At 39.1% G+C, this 26,742-nt stretch overlaps 1 protein-coding gene across 2 annotated transcripts in view; it reads left to right on the plus strand.

Annotated features, from left to right (window-relative positions):
• The window catches only part of LOC122561329 (metal transporter CNNM4), a 111,623-nt gene that overhangs the window by 28,087 nt on the left and 56,794 nt on the right, over positions 1–26,742 (plus strand). For both annotated transcript variants that reach the window (XM_043713034.2, XM_043713035.2), the window contains exons 3-5: positions 3,647–3,784; positions 12,518–12,687; positions 14,687–14,786. In XM_043713034.2, coding sequence (XP_043568969.2) covers positions 3,647–3,784; positions 12,518–12,687; positions 14,687–14,786 — 408 coding nt within the window. The remainder of the gene's footprint in view (positions 1–3,646; positions 3,785–12,517; positions 12,688–14,686; positions 14,787–26,742) is intronic.

Genomic DNA, 26,742 nt, shown 5'->3' on the forward strand with positions numbered 1-26,742 from the left:
GTATTCAGGTGTGGGTATTAATTAGAGGCACATACTTAATTGGAATAGGTTGAAAGAGATTTTTTTTTGTTGGAGGGCTTGGTGTGCTCTTTGCTACTCTGTACATAAATTCTTGAAAGTGAGCAAAAGACCAGGCAAGAATATTTAATCCTTGCCTACCCAGCTATCGGAGTATTGATTGTGTACTAATTATCACAAGAATCAAACCACATTTTAACTTTTTATTGGTAAGGTTCAGAGACAGGGAAAGCATAGAAAGAGGTTGAAGCCTGGTCATAAGTATTTTAAAAATGCAAATTGATTTTAGAGAAATGTATAAACTATGTTAATATACGTGGTTCTTGTTTAGATTTCCAATGTGCATTTTTAATTTAGCATGCTGGCTGACATTTCTCAACATTTTCCATTACTCCTCAGCCCTAAAGACCCTGTTGGAATTCTGACTTTACATTAACACTTGGCTGAATTTGAAGACTTCCTGTTGTATAGCAGCACAAAAGCCCAGATAGTTCTGGAGCAGCTACCAGAAATGCTCCAAAATACATAGAGATTTATCAAACATGTTAAACAACAGTGCAGATTGAAGGCCCTATACGGCAACATGGTGTCTAATGAGTCTAATTATCCACTTTTTGCTTAATTGATCCATCTTTAAGTGGCTGCAAAAAGCATTTTCTCCATATGCTCATTCAGAATTCGCAAATGACTGTGGATATCTTTTATCGGGATTCATGGAACCTTTGGCCCTCTATCTGCTTGTCTTCCTTGCTGCTTCTTGTATCTTGGCCCTGCTTGGACGTAATGCTGAGCACATGATACTTCTCTAATGGATGTATCGGAATATATTGAATCAGAATCAAAGAGATTATCATAATCTTCATCATCATCTTCCAAATCCATATTTTCTTCAGGTTCCACTGTTTCGCTGTGGTCCAGCTCATCCTCTTCAGAGCTACTTAAAATCAAGGCTGCTATCTGTGGATGAAAAGAATTTGGAGGAGGCATTGTCTTTGTTTACACTGGAGGTATGTGGACCTATATAGAAGCTATTGAATTCTTCTGTAGCTCCCAGCACATCTGAGAAGAAGCAGCCAATTACTATTTGCACTGTTGCCAGGAAGTACTACAATTCCTTAAAGTGACCCTTAACCAATTATAACGATGGATTATAATATAGCTCACATGGACAACCATTTCTTTGAGCCTAATTTAATAGTCATGTTATATTTTGAACAGTAATTTTGGCTTTGTTGCATTTAGCCAGACTTTTTTAAAGTACTGAATGAAGCATTGATCAAGTCACCTTATGTGATGATTCATTATTTGGATAGATTGCATAAAATGTTGAGTTATTGATGATGGAACATGCAGCTAAATTTACACGTCTGCATCTGCAATTTTAGCCATGACTCACTTGTATTTCTCAATTAGAAGAGCAAGTTTTAAGTGCCACTTGAAGACATGAGTACAAAAATTGAGGCTGATGCAAAGTGAAGTACTGAGGGAATGCTACAGTGTTGAAAATGCTATCTTTTGGATGAGATGTTAAACTGAGACCATGTTTGTATAGACACCCAGAGGCAGTATTCCAAAGAGTGGGTAAGTTATTCCTGGTCACAATAGTTGTTGTATCAATCCAGGTTTCTCTCCTCTTTCTTTCTATCTGTCCTTTGCCCTTCAGTGTGACCATACAAGTTTGTAGCAGAATAAACAAGACTATTTTAATTCAATAAATTTAATGTATGCAGAAGATTTCAAAAGGACAAAAACATTTAGTTTATCACTAAAGTTTATCAAAGTGCATAAATTTTTGTGAAGCAAGTGAACATCGTGGCTATCAAATTCCGATGAGGCCTTTGAAACTGTCCTTAAAACCAAACTCTGTCCTTCAACATACCTTGAGGGAGCAATTGGGCAACATTCTTCTTTACTATCATCTGGTGACCTTGTTAGATTTGAACTAACTCCTATGACCTTGACGAGGACTTGATGCACCGCATCCATATACTCAGCCTGTATTATTCCACTTGCTTATAGATAGAGCTTGGCATCTTGACTTCTTTCCACTTTACGTGTGCCATTTATACTTGAATCTTTTGTTTGGAAATGTTGCCCTGTTTCATGACCTCTGCTTCCAGATAATACCTTCTTGTCTCTCGTTCTTTTACTTGACAATTTCCTTTCTCTATGTGCTCAGTAATGTTTGCTTCCAGTGTACTATTTCACTAATTTGCACCCTTTTTGAAGATTTTCTGACTATGCAAAACTTACAGAAATTGGCTTATGCATAAACATGCTGATGTGTCATGAAAAGCAGAGAGCTTTTCAGTTCACTTCATTCTTGTCAGTAGATTCAGTATCAAAATCTAAATTATGTATTAATGACTGTTATTAGTGACAGTATTACTGTTTTTAAAAATTCAATTGTGGGATGTGGAAGTTGCTGGCTGGCCAGCATTTGTTACACATCCCTAGTTGCCTTTGAGAAGGTGGTGAGCTGCCTTTTGCTCATGGGTATTTGGTGAGGATATTGAATCATAACCTTGAAAGGCCCGTGTTTTGATGGGAGAGGTGTGTCATTTATTATACTAAATAAGGTAGTACCTAGCTATTGAATCATATTGTTGAGAAGAGACAGTTTTTCTCCAAACAGCAACAATATTTTGTGTTGTGGCCTCTTCAATGTGGTAGTGTGCAATAGAAGGTACTTCAGGGTAGTGTTGTCAAGTAAATTTTGATGGTTTGTCACATAAGCAAATGCCTGTCAATGACTAAATGCCAAGCAGATGACAAAAAGCTTGGACAAAGAATTCTGTTTTGTATGAAGTCTGAAAGGAAAGTGATGGCGAAGTTTAGAGGTTTAAGAAAGGAATTCCAGAGTATTGGAGCATTCAGGATTGAAAGCATGGCTGTCAGTGGTGGGGCGTTTAAAATCAAGAATATTCAAGGAGCCAGATTTGGGAAGTTGCAGATATCCCAAAGGATTGTGAGGCTTAAGGAGATTACAGATAAAGGAAGAGAGAAGTTTGAGAAGGTTTTAAAATGTGGATAGGAATCTTAAACTGGAGTTGTTACTTAGCTGGGAGCAATGTAGTTTAACAAACTCAGGCGTGATGGGTGAATAATACATGGTGTGAGTTAGAACATGGGTAGCAGAGTTTTGCATGAACTTAAACATTTGCAGGGTGGAACACGTGAAATTGGCCAGGACCACATTGGAATAGTAGGTATAGAGTTAGCAAGTTGGATGAGGGTTTCAGCAGCAGATCAGCTGAGGCAGTGATGCAGTCCGATGGTGTTACAGCGATGAAAATAAATGATCATGGCAATGATGCAAATAATGTGCTTAGAAGCTTATCTCCAGTCAAATATGTCACTAACGTCTAATTCTGCCTCAGACAGTCAACAGGGAGAGGGATGGTGTCAATTTCCGGAGAACAAAGTTTGTATTGGGGGCAAAGACAATACTTAGTTGAATGTTGATAATATTGGTCCAGGTAGTATCGGTAATGCATCCAGTTGATTGTGGAATCATGGTAGAAGATCTCTATAATATCAAAATGGGTAGGAGAATTTGGAGGTTATATTTGATATCACTGAAATTCCCTCTGTATGCCACTGAAAATTCTTCATTTTGCATTTGCAGCTGACAATCGTTCAAAGAAAATAGCTCACAGGGAACAAAAGCGGCAAGATTTCTCACTGTTCAAAAACTCAGAAAGCGATTCAAGAGTCAAGGTATCTCCTCAACTTCTACTAGCAACTCACCGGTTTTTAGCAACAGGTAATTTAGAGTAATATAGAAATGTTTTCTGCTGCTGTAAATGCTTCAGAGTCTTTTTTTGTCTTGTGTTCCTTGTTTAGTCCTACAGTAATTAAATAAGTCTACATGTCCCAAGTTAATTTGCAGCTAAATTGTATATACATGTGCCAAACCTGGATCAGTTCAAATAAGCCTATAGCAAAACAAATTCTAAATTTTAGAAATATAACCAGTGTTATGGACCAGACCAGACCCCTCAAAGTATATGATGGAGAAAAACAAGACTCTAACTTTTATATTTTTTTAGAAAAGTAAATGTAAGGCACTATGTTCCAAGTAATGATTCAATTGGTCAACCACTAAGCTTTAATCAAAATACACTTTATTCTTACAATACAGTTAACATACAACAAAAAGAAGAATGGGCATAACTTTACTGTATTGAGATACTTAAGTTAATGTTTTGTTTAACAATTAATCATCAACTGTTCCAATATACGCAGTATCCCATAAACGCACCCTTGGCAAAGGCAATTCAACAACAGTTATTATTCTCATGTACTGTCTCTCCAGTCCTGCAGAAAAAAAAACAGTGAAAGAAACAATCTTCCCTTTTCAATTTTTAAGAGGAAACTTCTCTGTCTAAGACTTCATTCTAGCAGCAGAGAACTCAAACTTTCAGCTCCAGCAAAACCTTACTCCACAGAAAGCAAAACTAAAGTCTTCTGGGTCTGTGTGAGCCTGACCGTGCCCACTCATTCTTTTGTCTTACTTTATAAAAAAGACCAAAAGCTGTTTACTAACTGCCTATCTGAAGGAGAGATAGTGAGGAAAGAGATCAATCTGAGACTGGTACAGTTGAGAAAAGAAGCGAGTCAAACAGTCAGGGACAAAGCAGAGAACAAGGTAGTACTGATAAATTAAGCTGCATTTATTCCAATGCAAGAGGCCAAACGGTAAAGGCAGATGGACTCAGGGCATGGTTAGGAACATGGGACTGGAATATCAAAGCAATTACAGAAACATCGCTCAGGGAGGGACAGGACTAGCAGCTTAATGTTCCAGGATAGAAGTAGTACAGGATGGACAGAAAGGGAGGCAAGAGGAGGAGGAGGAGTGGTGTTTTTGATCAGGGATAGCATTCCTAGAAATACATCCAGGGAAGTTATTTGGCTTGAACTGAAAAATAAGAAAGGGATGATTACTTTATTTGGATTATATTATAGACTCCCTCATTGTCAGCGGGAAATTGAGAAACAAATTTGTAAGGAGATCTCAGTTATCTGTAAGAATAATAGGGTGGTTATGGTAGGGGATTTTAACTTTGCAAACATAGACTGGGACTGAGTCAAGATTAGAGTGGTGCTGGAAAAGTACAGCAGGTTGGGCAGCATCCGAGGGGCAGGAAAAATCGACGTTTCGGGCAAAAGCCCTTCATCAGGAATTAGAGTTGTTGTGGTTCTGTTCGCCGAGCTGGAAGTTTTTGTTGCAAATGTTTCGTCCCCTGGCTAGGCGACATCATCAGTGCTTGGGAGCCTCCTGCGAAGGAGGAGGCTCCCAAGCACTGATGATGTCGCCTAGCCAGGGGACGAAACGTTTGCAACAAAAACTTCCAGCTCGGCGAACAGAACCACAACAACGAGCACCCGAGCTACAAATCTTCGCACAAACTTTGAGAAATTAGAGTATAAAAGCAGTAGGAGTATACTTAAGAGGGAAATCAGGAGGGTAAAAAGGGGACATGAGATAGCTTTGACTAAATAAAGTTAAGGAGAAACCAAAGGGATTTTACAAATGTTTTACATTAAGGACAAAAGGGTAACTCGGGAGAGAAAAGGGCTCTCAAAGATCAGCAAAGTGGCCTTTGTGTGGAGCCGCAAGAGGTGTGGGGAGATACTAAGCAAGTGTTTTACATCAATGTTTACTATGGAAAAGGACATGGAAGATATAAAATGTAGGGACGTAAATGGTGACATCTTGAAAAATGTCCATATTACAGAGGAAGAAGTGCCGGATGTCTTGAAATGAATAAAAGTAGATAAGTCCCCAGGACCTGATCAGGTGTTCCTAGAATTCTGTGGAAAGGTGGGGAAATGATTGCTTGGTCCTTTGCTGAGATATTTGTATCATCGATAGTCACAGGTGAGGTGCCTGAAGACTGGAGGTTGGCTAACATGGTGCCACTGTTTAAGAAAGGTGGTAAGGACAAGCCAGGGAACTATGGACCGGTGAGCCTGACGTTGGTGGTGGGCAAGTTGTTGGAGGGAATCCTGAGGGACAGGATGTACATGTATTTGAAAAGGCAAGGACTGATTAGGAATAGTCAACATGGCTTTGTACGTGGGAAATCTTGTCTCTCAAACTTGATTGAGTTTTTTGAAGAAGTAACAAAGAGGATTGATGAGGGCAGAGCAGTGGACGTGATCTATATGGACTTCAGTAAGGCATTCGACAAGGTTCCCCATGGGAAGCTGGTTAGCAAGGTTAGATCTCTTTGAGTACAGGGAGAACTAGCCATTTGGATACAAAACTGGCTCAAAGGTAAAAGACAGAGAGTGGTGGTGGAGGGTTTTTTTCAGACTGGAGTCCTGTGACCAATGGAGTGCCGCAAGGATCGGTGCTGGGTCCACTACCTTTCATCATTTATATAAATGATTTAGATGTGAGCATAAGAGGTATAGTTTGTAAGTTTGCAGATGATACCAAAATTGGAGGTGTAATGGACAGTGAAGAAGGATCTTGATCAGATGGGCCGTTAGAGTTTAATCTAGATAAATGCGAGCTGCTGCATTTTGGGAAAGCAAATCTGAGCAGGACATATACACTTAATGGTAAGGTCCTAGGGAGTGTTGCTGAACAAAGAGACCTTGGAGTGCAGGTTCATAGCTCTTTAACAGTAGAATTGCAGGTAGATAGGGTAGTGAAGAAGGCAGTTGGTATGCTTTCCTTTATTGGTTAGTGTATTGAATACAGGAGTTGGAAGGTCATGTTGCAGCTGTACACGACATTGGTTAGGCTACTTTTGGAATATTGTGTGCAATCCTGGTCTCCTTCCTATTGGAAGAATGTTGTGAAAAGTGAAAGTGTTCAGAAAAGATTTACTAGGATGTTGCCAGGGTTGGAGGATTAGAGCTATAGCAAGAGATTGAATAGGCTTGAGCTGTTTTCCTTGGAGCATCGGAGGTTGGGGGGTGACTTTATAGAGGTTTATAAAATCATGAGAGGCATGGATAGGATAAATATGCAAAGTCTTTTCCCTGGGGTGGTGGAGTCCAGAATTAGAGGGCATAAGTTTAGGGTGAGAGGGGAAAGATATAAAAGAGACCTAAGAGGCAACTTTTTCTTGCAGAGGGTGGTACATGTATGGAATGAGCTGCCAGAGGAAGTGGTGGAGGCTAGTACAATTGCAACGTTTAAAAGGTATCTGAATGGATATATGATTGGAAGGGTTTGGAGGAATATGGGCCGGGTGCTGGCAGGTGGGACTAGATTGGGTTGGGATATCTGGTTGGCATGGACGAGTTGGGCCAAAGGGTCTGTTCCCGTGCTATACATCTCTATGCCTCTGTCCAAATACACGCAGTATAAGGAATAAAGTAAATGAGCTTGTGGTACAGATAAAAATTGGCAGGTATAACATGATGGGCATCACAGGAATGTGGTTGCAAATGTATTAAATAATTTGTTGGAGCAAGGAAGTGTTGGCATCCTTGATGGGTTCAGCAACCAACATTCTTCCATTTATTCAATGTGAATGACAGAGGGGTTGAATGAATACTTTGTATCAGTTTCCTTGAAAGCAGATACTACTAGCATTCTAAAAATATATATTAATCAGAAGACTATAATAATCTCCAGAGATAAATATTACAGTAATTAATAGGGCCGAAGGTAGATAGATCCCATGGATTGCATAGGTTATGTCCTGGTTTTAAAGTAAATAGTTACCGAGATAGTGGATGCACTGATAATAATCTTTCAAGAATCCTTAGAATCTGGGGAAGTCCCAGAAGATTGCAAATGTAACACCCTAATTTATAAAGGGAAGGAGACAAAATACAGGTAACAGTAGGCCAGTTAGCGTTAATATTTGTCATTGGGGAAATATTAGCATCCATTATATTCATATACCTATCCAGATACCTTTTAAACGTTGCAATTATACTAGCCTCCACCACTTCCTCCGGCAGCTCATTCCATACACGCACCACCCTCTGTGTGAAAAAGTTGCCCCTTGGGTCTCTTTTATATCTGGCCTATTCAACCAACAAATAGCATAAGCAGCAAGTGATAGAACTAAGATATGCTGCAACCAACAAATCAGACCTAAGCTTCTCAATCCTGCCACATCCACCTCCTGACTACCCAAAAACTGTTCACCGTCTACAAGGCACAAGTCAGGAGTGTAATGGAATACTCCCCACTTGCCTGGATGGGTGCAGCTCCAACAACACTCAAGAAGCTTGATCCATCCAGGACAAAGCAGCCCACTTGATTGACACTACGTCCATGAACACCCATTATCTCCACCACCGATGCTCAGCAGCAGCAGTGATAGTAGAGCATTTAGAAATGCATTATGTAATCAAACAGAATCAGCAATGCTTCATGAAGGGAAAGGTATGTCTCACAAAATTCGAGGTAATGAGCAAAACAGATAAGAAATAGTCAATGAAGCATATGTGATTTCCAAAGGACATTCAATAAGGTACCACACATAAGACCACTTAATAATATGAGCCCATTATGTTGGGATAGAATATTAGCATTGATAGAGGATTGGTTAGTAATAGAATATAGAGAGTTGGAAAAAAGGGCACATTTTCAGAATGGCATGCCAATGGGATCAGTGCTGGTATCACAATTATTTGCAGTCTATTTTAATAACTTGGATGCTGGAAGTTTACCAGTGACTGGAAAGTAGATGGGAAGACAACCAGTGAGGATGACACAAAGAGATTGCAGAAATACAGACAGGTTAAGTGAGTGGGCAAAAACTTGGCACATAACCATTTATTTTCCCACATTATGCTTATGTACTTTGGCAGGAAAAATAGAAAAGATAAATATTAATTAAATGGTCCAGCATTTTCTCCATCAATGATTTCCATCAAGCTTGGGGATCAACCTGGTTCAATGGAGAGTGCAGGAGGGCATGTCAGGAGAAGCATCAAGCATACCTAAAAATGAGATGTCAACCTAGTGAAGCTACCAAACAGGACCACTTGCATACCAAATAGCATAAGCAACAAGTGATAGAGCTAAGATATTCTGCAACCAACAGACCAGATCTAAGCTTCTCAGTCTTGCCACATCCACCTCCTGACTACCTGTTCACTGTCTACAAGGCACAAGTCAGGAGTGTGATGGGATATTCACCACTTGCCTGGATGAGTGCAGCTCCAACAACACTGAAGAAGCTTGACACCATCCAGGACAAAGCAGCCCGCTTGATTGGCACTGCATCCACAAGTACTCACTATCTCCACTATCGAAGCTCAGTAGCAACAGTTGTACCAACTACAAGATGCACTGCAGAAATTCACCAAAGATTCTAAGATAACACTTTCCAAATCCCCAACCACTTCTATCGAGAAAAACAGCAGCAGATACATGGGACCACCACCACCTGCACGGTCCCTCCAAGCTACTCACCATGTGACTTGGAAATATATTGTCCTTCCCAGTGTTGCTGTGTCAGAATCCTGAATTCCCTCCCTGAAGGCATTGTGGGTCAACCTAGAGCACATGGACTGCAGTGTTTCAAGAAGGCAGCTCACCACCACCACCTCAAGCACAACTAGGAACTGGCGGTAAATACTGGCCCATCCAGCAAAGCTGGTGAATTTTTTAAAAACCTGCAGAAATCTGCAGCTCAGATGGATTTGTGAGTCCTCATGCATAAATCACAAAAAGTGTAGTTCAGCAGGTAATAGGGAAAGCAAATGGACTGTTAGCCTTAACTTTTAAGGAAGTGGAGTCAAAAAATAGGGAGGTGTTGATTTTGGTGGAGGAGTAGTGTTTGTGATCACAGTTGTCTAATATACGCAGTCAACAATTTGTAGTAATTTTCTGGTTGTTTCTTGGAGTTTGCTAAGATTCAGCACTTTAGATATGCATTAGTTAATTATATAAAAAGAAGTGACAATCATAGTGATTTTCTGTGGTTCACCGGTATCAGGGTGCACTCAGATTGTTGGCATGGACAGTGTCAGTCATCTTGTAAAGGCTGCATCCTGCTCTTTATCAAAAGTGTTAGGAAACTCATCCCTGAGTTTACCACCCCCTCCTCTTCTGGTCCACCTTCTATTGGGTCAAGACAGCTTTCTGAGGACCGTGCTCTGCCCCAGAGCACTTAGAATCATACAGTCTGAAAAGAGGCTATTCAACCCATCAAATCTGCACCGACCTTCCAGACAGCATCCTAACAAGACCCAGCTCCTTCAGCGTATCCCTACTATCCCACGTTTACTATGGCTAATCCACTGAATGTACACTTACCTGGACACAGTGGGACAATTTAGCATGGCCATCTTTGGACTGTGGGAGGAAACCACATAGACACAGATATTGTGCGAACTCCACATACAGTCGCCTAAGGCTGGAAATGAACGTGGGCCTCTGGTGGTGAGAGGCAGCGGTGCTAACCATTGTGCCATCATCCCACCCCAAATAGCAGCATTTTTTGATGTCTCCTATTTATAGGGGGTGATAACTTATGCTGTTTTAATCAATTGTCTGAATCCTTTTGGCCAGTGACCACAGGACAGCTACTCAAGATGTTGAATGATCATTGTCCCACTTGTTCTCCTTTATGAGAGAGTCTAGGACCAGTTCATAGTCTCAGAGTAAGGGGTCACCCATTAAAACACTGTTAACAAAGAATTATTTTCCTGTCAGGGTAATGATTACTGGAACTGTTACTGCAGAGGGCTTTTGAGCCTGGGTTGTTAAGTATATTCAAGGTTGAGATTTTTATTCAGAGAGAGTCAATGAATGTGGGGAAAGGCATGATCTCATTGAATGGCAGAGCAGATTCGATGGACCAAATGACCTACTTCTGTTCCTTATGGACTACATGCAACTGAAAACTTTAAAACTGCAAAGTGAACAGTAAAATCATGTGATGATCTACATGAAGTAGGAGCAGCAGTAGGCATTTGGCCCAAAAGCTACCCTGTTATTCAGTAAGATCAAAGTTGTTCTGCTTGTGACCTTAACTCCACTTTCCTGCCTGCCAAGAAAATTCAGAAGACAGCCATCAGAGAGAAGCAATTTCTTGTTATCTCAGGAGAAATGGGAAGCCAATTATTTTTAAGCCATGTCTTCAGTTCTTCATTGTTTTATGAGGGAAAGCATTCTCTCAGGATCTAACCAAGAAACTCTTTCAGATTCTTGTATATTTCAACAGGATCACCTTATTCTTCTAAACTTCACTGAGTAACGGACCCAAATTGCTAATCTTTCCTTCTAATACATCACCTTCCCTGCAGGAGTTAGCCTAGTATAGTTTCCAAGTTATGTCTTTTTTTAAGAGGCCAAAATTGCATTCAATGGGAGTACACTTTTGAATGCCCTTTGCAATTAAGACAAGACTTTTATGCTTCATCCCCTTTAAAACAAAAGTCAGCATTCAATTTTCCTTCCTAATTACCTGCTGTACATGCACACCATCTTTTTCTGATTTTTTTTGTTAAGCGGATGCTTATATCACTGTACATCTCAGTATTCTGTAGTCTCTCTCCACATAAATAATATGTTGTTTCTATAATCTTTCTGCGAAAATGGACAACTTCACATTTCTCACATACTTCCATCTGCCAAATGTTTTGTCACTGACTCAATTTCATTTTGCAGATTACTGTATCATCTTGACAACATGACTTCCTTCCTATTTTTGTACTGTTGGCAAGTCTGGCGACAATGCAGTTAGTCCTTCGCCCTTGTCATTAATATTGATTACAGTATAAATAATTGAGACCCCAGCACTGACCATTGTTGCAATCCAAAGTTACAGCTTGCCAAGTTGAAAGTAGCCCATTCATCCTGGCTTTCTCTTTCCAATTATTTAGTCAACCCCCTATTCAAACCAATATATCATCCCAAACACGGTGAGCTCTTGTTTTGTGTAGTAAGCTGTTAGATGGCATCTTGTAGCATGTTTCAGAGATCTAAAAACACTGCATCTACTGTTGCCCTTTTATTTACCCTCCTTGCTGATCTTTCAGAGAATCTAATAAGATCAAAGTATTTTCCCTTTAAAGACAAGTGCAATGATCTTGGTCAGGTTACCCTCCCACATTCAGTTTTCAAAATTCACTTTACTTGAAGCTCATTTAGAATTTATTTAAAAATGGTGTATAAATTCAAATCTGTATCACTCAACCTAATTATGTACTGTCTTTTGTTGTTTTTCTCTCCTTCTGCATTTTGTAACCCTTCAAATTAGAAAATAATTTTTACTGATTACAAAGGTGTGCTAATGTTATAAAGTTTTGAATTTGCTTTCATGAAAGAAACTGTAGTCTGTTGATAAAGAAATGACAATATCTCATTATTTAAAAAAAAAATTCAAGACTACAGATCATTTGAATTAAACTAATTCAAGACTGGAGTAGACTGCACGCTGAAGACAAAACATTGTGAACTGGGGGGATTTCGGTAAGAATAGGCACGTTTTTAATTGGAATGCAAAGGCAAAGTGATATCACTATGAAAGATATTTCAAGATCGCATCTTTTTTTTCTTGAATAGAGGTGGAACCTTTTAAAAGCACATATATATCAGACAAGATTCTGCTAAGGCTTCTCAAACATCCCAACGTCATCTGGGAATTAAAGTATGATTGGCAAAACAAACAGTCCCTCGACCACTATCTTTACCAACGGAATAAACCTGTTGATTATTTTGTACTTATCTTACAGGTATGTCACTATCTAAATTCCTTATTGTTACATCATTGAGATTATGGAGCACTCTTGCCTTTTGCTATACTGAGGGAGATGGTCATGTAGTTATAATGTGACTGGACTTGTAATCCAGAGGCCCAAGATAATAGGGATGTGAGTTCAAATCTCACCACTTATTAATAAATGGTCACCATACTAAGTATCATCTAATTCAACAATGATGACCTGCAGGGAAGGAAATCTGCTGTCCTTATTTGGTCTAACTTACATGTGACTCCAGACAGTATGGTTATCCTCTGAATTGGTCTGGCAAACTATTTAGTTCAATTAGAAATGGGCAGTAAATGCTGGCCTTCCCAGCAAAAATATCCACATCCCATTAAAGAATTAATAAAAGCAAAAGTATGTGTTTCATATATTTGACCCACTGACCCTGTTTATTCGGTTAAATTGTAAACTCTAAAAGACTCTTACATTAACTTAATGTATTTAATTTCCTTCATAACAGCAGAAGATGTAAGAGCCAAAGTAGGTCATTCAGCCCATTGAGTCTGCTCTACCATTTAATGAGATCATGGTTGATCTAATTATCCTCCGCTACACTTTCCTGCCTTTCCCCTATAATTCTTAATTCCTTTATTGATTAAAATGCTGTCTATCTCAGAGAAAGCTCTTCCAGGAAGTGATTATTCACAGCTTTCTAAGTTTGAAACATCCTCCTCAAAATAATGTTTCTGAGATGCCAGTCGAATATTGTAGTTGGGATATTCAATCCTAACTTCTTGTGTGATAAACAGTGACAATGTGAGTTCCTAGTCATCAGTTGTAGTTGTAAAATATGTTTATTGCCAACAACACTAACTGCCTTTCTTGGTTTATTAATGTTTATGGGTTATTGTATATTGGTAGCCATCTTATGCTGCATTTGTATACCCAGATGCAAGTGTGTTTAAATGTGAATGGTCTCACAGTCAATTTCATAACATTCTCAATCAGCATCCATATATTGACCTTTGTTAGGATTGGAGGTGGGATAGTGATTAGGCATAGAATGACTGATTAATTCCACTAGCTGAGTCATGCACCCAATTATGCCAATTTTAATTTTCTGTCAGTTGTGGTTAGATAATCCACTACAAAGTCAAGCAGAGTCTCCCAGTATGTACACAGAGTGATGCCTTTAGGCAATTACTTATTGAAAAATCTCTGCAAATAATATTGTTTAACAAATGGAAAATTACGATGTTCAAATTGTTCATTAAATGTGCATTATACTCCGATACTTAGAGTGTACTGGTGCTACAATTGTCAAAATGTCAACAAAGAAAAATACTGTTGGAAAAGAACAAATTTTATAAGGCCACAGTGCTAACAGGAAACCAAAAGTCAGGTGCTTGAATGTGTCTGAACATAATCCAGTGAAATCACTCCTCATTATAATTTCCTTTGCTTCTGATCTGTGTTTCTTTTTCTGGTTCCTTGGCTAATATTTCTACTTCAAATAACTTTCTGTATTGGCAGCTGCTTCCTATCTGACTTTCAGATCAGAAAATAAACAATTTATAGGGTGTTAAGCCCACAGAGCTCACTTCTTCCTGATAGTCTTAAACTCTGAATCTCCTTGCTATTCATAAATGTGTCATATCTTGCAGTATCAGGAAACCTCACTGTATGTCTCACTTTCCAGCAGCTAGACTGTGAATGTGACTGATTGCTGACAAGAGAAATGTAGGAGATTTCAGAATGGCATTATTTGATTTGGCACCTGCAAATGACCTACTTCATGATCATGTGAGGAGGTGAAAATGGAAAACTAAGCACTTTACTGAGGAAATAGAATTGAATCTGAACAAGCCGTATAGGAATATATATAGGAATCCAAAATTAGTGGACTTCAAAGATGTGAGTGAGATAAATAAAATTAGCCATAAGATTGATACAATGACTGCTAATCGCAATGCTTGATCATGTGTGACTTATAATTCTGACTTCATGCAATGGTTATTTCATATAGGGAAAGGTGGAAGTTGAAATAAGCAAAGAAGGCTTGAAATTTGAAAATGGAGCATTCACTTATTACGGTGTACCTGCACTCTTACCTGTGGCTTCTACAGGTAAAATTTCTCTCTTAATGTCACATAGTGTTTAGAACATTTATTTTAAATTGTCCGTAGGAGTTGGTGGTAGATTCTGTAGCTTCAAATCAGCATTCACAATGATCAATAATTTTGCTTGGCTCATTTGTGCTGCATTTTAAGGGAACATTTAGTATTTTAGTACCAATATTTCACAAAATTGAAAGTAGATTCTGCAGTAGTTTTACAACTTTTGAATATTGTTTCTTGTGTATATTAAAGAGTTTAGTTTTGGTGGCAGTGACAGGGGTGACATATGGTGACAGGATTGAATTTTCAACTGCCTCTGTGCTTGTCAATAATACATGCAGCTGTTTGAGGCTTCTTGAAGTCTCCATCAGCAGTTTGTTTTATTAATTTTTAACAAAAATGACTAGTACAAGATACTTTTGACAGCTTCATTCAGCTGATGTGTTCAGTGTGAAAGCAGGCCAGCCTTCGCTATTATGTTTTTCTTCTATTTGTATTCTATGGTTTGAACATCTGTTTGCATTGCAAAGTGTGATCTTGATTGGTTGTAGTCATAAAAATAAATTAGCCTTTAAACGTCACACAGGAAATTGGCCGCAAGATCGAGACATTTTTATGCTATACATTGATAATTTAAACTGTGATGAAGGTTTATAAGATATTGTTATTTTGGAACTTGGTTTAAAGAGGTGAATGGTTTTTGATTCTTTTGGTTGACTTTTTTTTAAGCATCGGATAATTCTTTTTTGAATTGGGTCAAAACAGCATTTCTGAGAAATCATACAACTTAATGACCTGGCGGAATATTGCTGATATATTTACTAAGTTGTATGTTTGCAATCCGATGGAAGAGAGATGAGAGGCCAGAAGCTAGTACAGTTCGGAACAAAAGATCTAAACCAGCAGATGTACTGGTTTACAGCCTCAAAGTAACTGAAAAATGCCCTTTATTTCCTTTGAGTTCAGTGTTAAAAGTCAATGAATTCATCTCTGACTGTGTGCCTCGTGAGAGGTGGAGAGAATTGCATCTGGTAAAACAAATGATGATGGACATTGCAGATTAGAAATTAAAACCATAAATGCAGGAGAAACTCAGCAGGTCTGGCAACATTTGTTGAGAGAAAACAGAGTTAATAGCTCAAGTCCAGTGCTAGTTAGTTGCTAGCTAGATTATAATTACCTACGTTCAAATGGGCTGGAATTTTTAAGGCTTTCCTCTCAATCCTGAAAATATTATGACACTTTCTCCCATATTTAAAGTTTCTGAGATACTTATTGATAACAATATTCACTTGCAAAACGTTTGGTCTGGGTCACTATTTACCCTAGCAAAACTGAGTTTGTCTTTTTATGAAGTCTATTATACCTCATTAACCTCTTTTTGTGTGAGTACCTTTTGGACTTTCGTTTTTCTATGTGTGTCCTCTTTTCTGAAGATGACCTACTATGGGTGTAGGTTTGCTCACTGAGCTGGAAGGTTCATTTTCAGACGTTTCGTCACTATACTAGGTAACATCAGTGAGCTTCCAGATGAATCACTGGTGGGGTGGCCTGCTTTCTATTGTGTTTGGGTTTCCTTGGGTTGGTGATGCAATTTCCTGTGGTGATGTCATTTCCTATGGTGATGTCATTTCCTGTTCTTTTCCTTGGGGGTAGTAAATGGGATCCAAGTCAATGTGTTTGTTGATAGAGTTCCGGTTGAAATGCCACGCTTCTAGGAATTCTCGTGCGTGTCTCTGTTTGGCTTGTTCTAGGGTGGATGTGTTGTCCCAGTCGAAGTGGTGTCTTTCCTCATATGTATGTAAGGATACTCGTGAGAGTGAGTCATGTCTTTTTGTGACTAGTTGAGACACCTTATCAAAGGCTTTTGGAAGTCTAGATAGATAACATCCACTGGGTTTCTCTTGGAGAAAGTGAGGACTGCAGATGCTGGAGATCAGAGCTTAAAATATGTTGCTGGAAAAGCACAGCAGGTCAGCAGGAATGAAGAAGGCCTTATGCCCAAAATGTCGATTCTGCTGTTCCTTTGATGCTGCCTGACCTGCTGCGCTTTTCCAGCAACACATTTTTAAGCACTGGTTTCTCTTATCTAACTCACTTGTTTCCTCTTCAAAGAATTCTAACAGGTTTGTCAGGCACAACCTCCCCTAGTAAATCCATGCTGACTTGTTCTATTTCGACCTTGGACTTCCAAGAATTTAAAAATCTCATCCTTAATGATGGATTCTAGAATTTTACCTACAGCCAAAATTAGGCTAATCGGCCCATAATTTTCCATCTTTTGTCAGATTCTTTCTTGAACAAAAGGGATACAACAGCCATTTTCCAATCATCTGGGACTTTCCCTGACTCCAGTGATTTTTGAAAGATTACAACCAATACCTCTGCTATTTCTTCAGCTACCTCCCTCAGAATTCTAGGATGTAGCCCATCTGGGCCAGGAGATTTCTCAATTTTTAGACTTTTTAGCTCTACTGGGCTCTGCTTCCAATCGATTTTAGTCGGTTCCTCTCTCATGCCCCTATAATTACCTTTATTTAACTATAACACCATTACATCCGATTTTGCCTTCTCTCTTTCAAACTGCACACTGAATTCTACCATAATTATTGTGTCTGACCTGCCCATTGCATTGACTTATCACGTCTGTTGTGGTTCTATACATTAAGAAGTGAATGGAGTTCAGTGATTTCCTTTTCCAAGTTTTATTTTTGCCTATTGGAGCCGACCTGATGTGTTGCTTTCAGTCCTTTGCTTTGCTTACCACCTAGAGTTAGGCCTGCCAAAGACTCATTGGAATGCCTACAACAGTTTGGACTCTTAGTCACCATAGTTGACACATTTAAGTCACCATAGTCTCTCCATTAATCTGCGCAGATCATTTGTCACTTTATGTACAGATTCCCCAAGATACTGTATCTTTCTGTTAAATTGTGCTTTTCCAAGAATTTTATGAGCTTGAGAATGTCTTTGAATGTTTTTGCAGCTTCTTTTATTCTTGCAATAACATAATCCACGATGCTCCCCTTTGCAAACAGCAATGCATTATTCGGCTTCTGACTTGGAATCCAGTTTCTCGGGCAGCATGGTGGTTAGCACTGCCACCTCATAGCACCAGAGACCCAAGTTCGATTCCAGCCTCTGGTGACAGTCTGTGTGGAGTTTGCACATTCTCCCCGTGTCTGCTTAGACTTCCTCGGGGTGCAGTAGTTTCCTACAACAATCACAAAAGATGTGCAGGTTAGATGAATTAGCTATGCTAAATTGCCCATAGTGTTCAGGGATGTGTAGGCTAGGTGCATTAGTCAGGGATAAATGTAATATGGTAGGGGAATGGGTCTGGGTGGGTTACTCTTCGGAGGGTCGGTGTGGACTTGTTGGGCCAAAGGGCCTGTTTCCACACTGTAGGGATTTTATCATAGAAGTAATTTTATACCTTAAGAATTGTCTTCAGGATGTCCAATTTTGAGTTGTGTTTGGCCAATCTCTGAAACTACATCCTCCTAACAATACCATTTCTGGTGCCATGACATCCTAATGTAATTAGATATTTTATCATCTTTAAAGTTTTCTTTTTGGAATGCAGAGTGCTGGGCTAATGGTAAAATTATTGGCAGTGTAGTTGAACAGAGATATCTTGGTGTCCAGGTACATTAATCCCTGAAAGTTGCCACCCAGGTTGATAGGATTGTTAAGAAGGTATATGGTGTGTTGGTGTTTATTGGTAGAGGGATTGAGTTTCAGAGCCATGATGTCATGCTTCAGCTGTACAAGACTCTCTGGTAAGACTGCATCTGGATTATTGCATGCAGTTCTGGTCACCGCATTGTAGGAAGGATGTGGAAGCTTTGGAAAGGGTTCAGAGGAGATTTACTAGGATGTTGCCTGGTATGGACGGAAGGTCTTACAAGAAAAGGCTGAGGGAACTGAGGCTCTTTTCATTGGAGAGAAGAAGGTTGAGAGGTGACTTAATCGAGATGTATGAGATAATCAGAGGGTTAGATAGGGTGGACAGTGAGAGCCTTTTTCCTTGGATGGTGAAGGCTAACATGAGGGGACATAGCTTTAAATTGAGGAGTGGTAGATTTAAGACAGATATCTGGAGTAGTTTCTTTACTCAGAGTTGTAGGGGCGTGGAACAGCCTGGCTGCAACAGTGGTAGACTCACCGATGTTAAGGGCATTTAAATAAGGCATTCGACATATATATGGATAGCAATGGGACAGTGTAGGTTAGATCAGCATTTGAAGAGTGCAGCAGTCAGTTGTCATTGTATGTCTCTTGCACAATGCCAGGGCATGCCATGATGCAGAGTACTACAGCATACAGGTGGCAGCATACATAACATTACAGCTGTGTGTTGCTGACCAATCTGCCATCTTAAAAATCCTGTCCTATCTTGCAAACTGTCTTCAACTTCACTTCATTTTGGAACATTCTAAAGAAATTAATATACTTTTTGTGATACTCTAAAGGTTGTGATGTGCTATGATTTCAGACTGTTTTGTATTGTTCTTTACACATTTCAATTCAATACTTTTATTAATTGAAGTCTGTAAAAGCTTTTTGTCATTAATTCAAAAGTGACATGTGCATGCTGGAAATCTAGTATTGAGTTTAATGGATGTTTTTTGACTTGAAACATTAATACAGTTTCCCTCTGCACAGATCAACATGTCTGCTGCATTTTCTGATTGCACCAACTTTGGAATAATAGTCTTATGAACATTATGCATAAAATCCTAAATAGAAATTATTACCTGGGCCCTCCACTGCAAATAGCATAGCTTCCAGTAAGTGAAAAATGATTCTCTCTTTGGAGAAAAAATTGAAGTTGAGATAGTGTGCAGTTTAAAAAGATCAATCATATGTTAAATTCAAATAATGTTATTAATATTCCCGTGTTCTCTTTATAAAATAAAGAAAAGCGGTGAGCTTAGTATGATAGTCTTCATCTGACTATGCCTTTTCAATGTAGGGCAAAAACTATTATTGCCATGAAACCAGTACCTGTTGTATGAATGTATTTGTTTCCTGCAGATCCATCAGAATGCGCTGTTAGAGTATTAATTTTTTATGGGGGAGGGAGGTAGGAGTCAAGACAAAACTTACAAATTCTGACATGATTGATAACTGTGGATGGATGAATAATGGTAGGCGACAGAATCCCATGTGAATGGCTCGGTGAACAGGATCATTTTATTTAGTGTCTCCTAAGGAGCAACAGATCAAAAAGAACCGCTCATAGTTAGGTGCATTTTCCCTGAAAACCTAAGTTGTCTTGAGAAACTTTAACTTGGTACGGACTGCTACATATTCTTCCATTAACTAACTGACAGTAGAGGAGGGAATCAAGAATTCACATTCTCCTCACGTAAGCTGTCAGAAGCATGCTTACAGTTTGCTCCTGTTGCTTTTCATTATGGAAAGTGGTACCATAGCATGTGACTTAATTATCATCCCTCACTCATATGAAATACTTTAATGATTTCCTTTACTAGCTTATGAGTTTATCCAGCAAAAAAAAAGGACGATTCAGATGAGGAAAGCTCCAGGTCTGATTCCCAGGCAATGCTGTGTGAGCTGATCTCATCCAGTGCAATACTTGGGTCACTACCATTAGCCGCAGCACAATGAGTTAGGAGAGAGTAATCATTTAGGCTTTTTGCACTTTATCATTCGAGGTCTGGATTGGTCTCAGCTGTGATGTCTACAGTAATTAAATAGCCTGCTGATGTTCTAAGTCCAACCTTAGAAATCAATAACGACAAGATGGGCAAAGTACCAGAAAGTGACTGACACCTTTGAAACCATTTTCGGGGAAGAAATCAATACCTTGAAGAGAAATTTGGAAACATAACCATTTGATATGGTACAGAATGATATTCCATAATGTCTAAATGTTCTATGTTATTTGACTCCTCACCAGTGGAGAAACTGTATAGGATGCAATATATATTCTTTATTACTTTTTCTGTGACTCTCAATGTTGGTTAAGTCTAGTTATAAATAGCTCAAGTAGCAGCTGTATCCTTCTTGCATCAAAGTCATCAGAGATAGTGAGGACTGTGTGGCATGGTAATAGCATCCCTCACTCTGAGCCAAAAGGTCTGTGTTCAAGATCCACCTGTTTTATTGATTCACAGGTTGAGGGCATCACTGGCTTGGCAAGCATTTATTGCCCTTCCCTAATTGCCCAGAGGGCAGTTAAAAGTCAACCACATTGCTGTGGGTGTAGAGTCACATGTAGGCCAGACTAGGTAAGGATAACAGTTTCCTTCCCTAACCAGGTGGTGAACCAGATGGGTTTTTCCCAACAATCAACAATGGAATCATGGTCATCATTAGACTCTTAATTCCAGATTTTTTTTATTGAATTCAAAGTTCACCATCTGCCGTGGTGTGATTTGAACCTGGGTCCCCATAGGGACTAAAAAAGGTTCAACATGTTAATTATAGGAGTGTGATTTAGTATTCAGGCAGTTTTCCCTCTCCTACTCCCCTCTCTCCCAAACCGTGAGGTTTTGCTACAGCTGTACAAGTCCCTGGTGAGACAACACTTGGAATATTGTGTCCAGTACTGGTCACCCTTCTATAGGAAAGATACAGAGGCTTTGGAGAGGGTGCAAAGAAGGTTTACCAGGATGCTGTCTGGACTGGAGGGCTTGCTTTATGATGAAAGGCTGAAAAAGCTCGGACTTTTCTCCCTGGAGAGAAGGAGGAAGAGAGGAGACCTGATCGAAGTATACAAGATAACGAGTGGAATAGATAGAGTCAACAGCCAGAGACTTTTTCCCAGGGCAGGATTGATTGGTACGAGGAGTCGTAGTTTGAAGACATTAGGAGGAAGGTATAGAGGAGACATCAGAAGTAAGTTCTTTATGCAGAGAGTTGTGAATGCATGGAATGCGTTGCCAGCTGTGGTGGTGGAAGCAGAGTCATTGGGGACATTTAAGCGACTGCTGGACATGCACATGGATAGCAGTGAGTTGAGGGGTGCATAGGTTATCATATTTTACTTTAGGATTAAACCTCGGCACAACATCATGGGCTTGTTCTGTTCTGTACTTTTCTATATTCTACTCTATGACCCTTCCAGTCAATGTGAACTCTTCTTTGCTGACCTTACAGCTCCCCGCTTCTCCTTCTCTTGAACCCTCATTGTGAATGAGAGCTTTATGGGTGAGCAGCAGAGACAGAGCAGCTTTGACTTGCGGCAGGTAATCCACGATCCTGAGGGTTGGTAGTGAGAGGGTGTGCCAGCAGAAACCGTGAACTGAAGAAGGAGAAATTAGAGGAAAGGTCATGGATCAACATTATCTGTGAACCAGAGATTTTACAGAAAGAGAGTGTCAAAATGTTTGGTACTGGAAAAGCACAGCCAGTCAGGCAGCATCCAAGGAGCAGGAGAGTCAACATTTCAAGCATAAGCTCTTCATCAGGAACAGTGCATCTGCAACAATGAGCAAACGCAGCCATAATATTGAGGGGAGCTAAATGACAATTTACTGGTTAATCTACTATTAATTTCAGAAACTGAGAAGTAAAAAACTGGTTTAAAAAGTTATCATAGAAAATAAAGCAGAACCTTTTCTGACTCATCATATGTGATCAGAAGGTAAACTAAGCTGATGGATAAATTGTTTATTTTAACAATTGAAAGTAAAGACATTCCTGATGAAGAGCTTATGCTCGAAACATCGATTCTCCTGTTCCTCGGTTGCTGTCTGAACAGCTGTGAGTTTCCACATCACACTTTTTGACTCTGATCTCCAACATCTGCAGTCCACTCCCAGGTAGAGAGAGAGTCAGGACAGTTGAGACCAAACCAAAATGATGCTACTTGGATCACCTGGGGTGAAATGACTGTAAACTAACCTTGCGATGCTAACCATGAACACAGGCTGTATTTACCAAATTATGTTAAAGTAGAACAACTTAAAATTGACTCTTACTGTAATTTTCCCATGGCATTGAAATTGCCAGTTCCATGCTGTCAAACTGTAGTAATCTGGTAGCTCTTGTGATTTGATGATGTATGACCACTTAAGACTGTTCTTAACACTGTTAACATGACTGTTAATATGAATGTCATCACAATCTGCCGAATTTATTGATGCATTTCCCTTCTGTCTTGAAATTGTGTCAAATTAGAAAAGAATTGGACTAGTGCCTGAGGAGATGTCTCTTTATCTTTCCTTATTTTCTTACCCCTCCACATTCCCAGTAAGGCGACCACAAGTTTGACTTTTCCCACGTTCCATCCAAATTTGCATTTTCCTGCTGTTGAATTTTTTTTTTATTTGAGATTGAGAATTTAACCAAGGTGCAATCTCTTGATATTACCACAGCTGTTATAACTCATATTGTCTCCTGTACAGTTTGCACGCTGTCTTTACATTCAATTGTTAAGATAAACAATTTATCCATCAGCTTAGTCTACCTTCTGATCACACATGATGAGTCAGAAAAGGTTCTGCTTTATTTTCGATGATAACTTTTTAAACCAGTTGTTTATTTCTCAGTTTCTGAAATGAATAGTAGATTAACCAGTAAATTGTCATTTAGGCCCGCCCCCCCAGTATTATGACTGCATTTGCTCATTGTTGCAGATGCACTGTTCCTGATGAAGAGCTTATGCTCGAAATTTCAACTCTCCTGCTTCTCGGATGCTGCCTGACTGGCTGAGCTTTTCCAGCACCACACTCTTTGACTCAGATGCAGAGTTAGACAAACTGACAAAGCAAATATTTTCTGACCAGGATGTATAAAAATAAATTGGCATAGAGTTGTAATTGAACTAGAGAATGTTTCGTAAAATCAGCCCGAATCAAATTTTTAAACTTGCTACTTCAACAAAGATTGATAGACTGATTTAAATGCATTAATTCCTTTCATTCAGTAACAAGTGGATATTTTGATGAAGCCTTTATCCAGCTGTATCACACTGTATGCTAATCACATGTATTTTTGTGACAAACGCGAACACCAGAAAATCAATTAAAGATAATTATAAAATAAGAACATTCTATATATTATGGACATGTAATGCACAGGAGAGCCAGCAGTTTTTGAATCTATGAAAAGGGAGGATTATTTTTGGTTAGATTGCAGTGATTTTGTTAGTTGATCTCTTGTGTTGTAAGCAGTTGTTAATTTGTTATTGAACAACTATTACTTTGAGAATCAAAATCAGTGGATGGGCATTTGCACACTTATGAAAGTGATTCACCTTTCTAAAAAAAAAGCCCAGGGAGCAGGTTAAAGGGCAGGTTAAAGGGCAATCTGTATCTGTATGGATGCTTTTTGCTGTCTTTCTGTGGTGGGTTTCTGTGGTGCACAATTTTCATGTGAAATTCACAGAATCACTGAAATTGTTACAATGAAGGAGGTTGTGTTCATTGTGTCTGCATCAGTCATCTGAACAAGGAATTCAATTACTGTCACTGTCTCATTATGTCTCAGTACATTCTTCCTTTCCAGATACCAGTTCTTCAAATTTAACCATAGCACACATTACTTTTGGCATGTTGATGATGTTACAACCCCCCTAATGGGGTGCCCATCTAAATCTATACTACTATCCACCTACATTACAGTTTCTAGACTTCAAATGATAATTAATTGAAAGTGAAGTGCCTCAAACAGCCTCAAGGGCAAGATAAAGCATGTTTTTGTTCTCTTAAAGTATCTTGTTAAATTGCCTTCCATCTTTATTGCACATGCTGTAACTGTGGCATGTCATAAGACAGAAGAGCAGAAATTAGGCCATTGAATCTGCTCCTCCACTCAATAATGGCTGATAAATTTCTCATCCCCATTCTCACACTTCCTCTCCATAACCCTTCATCCCCTAAATACTCAAGAACCTATCAAATCTCAGTCTTAAATATATTCAATGACCTGGCCTCCACAGCCTTCTGTGGCGATGAATCCCATAGATTCACCACTCTGGCTTAAGAAATTTCTCCTTATCTCTGTTCTAAAAGGTCTTATGTTTACTCAAAGGCTATGCCATTGGGTTCTAGTCTCTCCTACCAATGGAAACATCTTCCCAATATCTACTCTGTCCAGGCCATTCAGTATTCGGTATGTTTCAATTAAATCCCTCATCATCCTTCTGAACTGCATTGAGTGTCAACCCAGAATCATCAAATGTTCCTCATATGTTAAGCTTTCCATTCCTGGGACCATTCTCATGAATCTCCTCTGAACACACTTCTGGGCCAGTATATCCTTCCTGAAATATGAGGCCCAAAACTGCACACAATACTCCAAATGTTAGTCTTGGAGAAACTGCATTCTATGGATCAATAATACAATCTCAAAATGAAAACCTAACCTGCCCTAAAAACTGAAAGAACTCTGGATGCAGTAAATCAGAAACAAAAGAAAGTCTGACAGCATCCGTGAACAGAAATCAGAATTAGCATTTCAGGTCGAGTAACCCTTCCTCAGCACTTGGTCCTAGATGGTGCCAAGCCTCTTGGTTGATTGCATCCATCTAGGTGAATGATCAGTGTTCCATCATAGCCCTAAAGAGCCTTATATATTAAGCAATTTTGACATTATGGGAAGTAAATCTTTCATTGCAACATACAGTATCTGTCCGTGACTTATACAATGCTATTAGATATAGATGATCCAGTATTCTTCTCATTAGTTGTGAGCCTTAAGATATCAGTCATCATTTGTCAATCAGTCAAACATCAGTCAAACTAATGTTGAGTCTAATGGCAACCATCCATTGTTTGTGATCAAATGCAACTTCAAGCAAGGGCAAATGTACCCGTTAAACTCCAACATCCAAGTTTTGACATTGATTTCATCCATTCTAATATGTTTTATCTGTTTTGGCACTTTATTTCTGAGTCTTTCAGACTGGTTGCTTACAGAGATACGTTTTACTTTCAAATCTTCACCTACCCTTGCTGCAAACTGTCACATTTCTGATCTTGTAATGAAGGGAATACTATTAATGAAGCAATTGAAGATGATTGAGCTGAAATTAAGCTTTAACATCAATGTTTAATAACTATAGCCATCTTCCTCAGCATGTGTTATGGCACCAGCTCTATTTAATTTAATAAACTAAAGCTAAACAAATTCAATTAACTCCCTATTGCTAAGGATAGGTGGGATAGCTTCCTGAAAAGTAAATGACAACTGGCAAACTTCCAAAATTGAAATCAATTAAGAAAAAAATGATTTTTAACAAGCCTGTTGTTAGTTATTTCAGTTGGAGTTTAACATTGGAAATGAAACTTTGCCTTTTCTGGGAGTGGCCCTTTTCGGTTGTCTGTATAAGAGGCCTTTTGTAATACAGGACAATGACGACACTTTTATATGCATCATTAAAATGTGGTTTCTGTGAAGCTGTCAAATTGGGCTGTGGTCCTATGCAGTTCTTTCCAAACTTTTCCCAACTGTCACCACCATTTCAAGGTTCAAAAACTGATGTGACTTCTTATTAAGACCTGAGAGGACAGTTGCTTTGGGTGGGGATAGACATCTGTTAAGAGTGAGAGTAAAACTTTTGTAGCTAAGTCACAGTTCCACAACAACCATTGATGCCTCAGAGCTACTGATCCCACTTGGAGTCCCAATACCTGCAATCTTGGAAAGTTCTGTGCTAAAGTCTAAAATGAGAAAGGTAGTTAATCTGTCTTCCTGCATTGAAAGGTTTAGAGGAAGAAAAAATATATTTGGAGGTGCGAGTGCTGAACACATCACATAGTGATTTGAGTGTATAAATTGGCTTGTCAGAGTAAAGGGATTTTCCATGCTCCCATTGTTATGAAATGATAGACTCCTTGTGCATTTTGCCAGGAGACAGCAGCCTGCTGGTTTACAATTGTGACCTTTTACATGATACCACTTTATTGGCTGCTGTATGGAGTTGATAAATGGAAGACAAATTTTCTCGGTTTTCCTCACAGCCATTCTGGTCTGAGACAAAGACAGG

The sequence above is a fragment of the Chiloscyllium plagiosum genome, unplaced genomic scaffold (genome assembly GCF_037043375.1).
Source record: "Chiloscyllium plagiosum isolate Xiang-an unplaced genomic scaffold, Cpla_swu_hap1 HiC_scaffold_22, whole genome shotgun sequence".
Lineage (NCBI taxonomy): Eukaryota > Metazoa > Chordata > Chondrichthyes > Orectolobiformes > Hemiscylliidae > Chiloscyllium > Chiloscyllium plagiosum.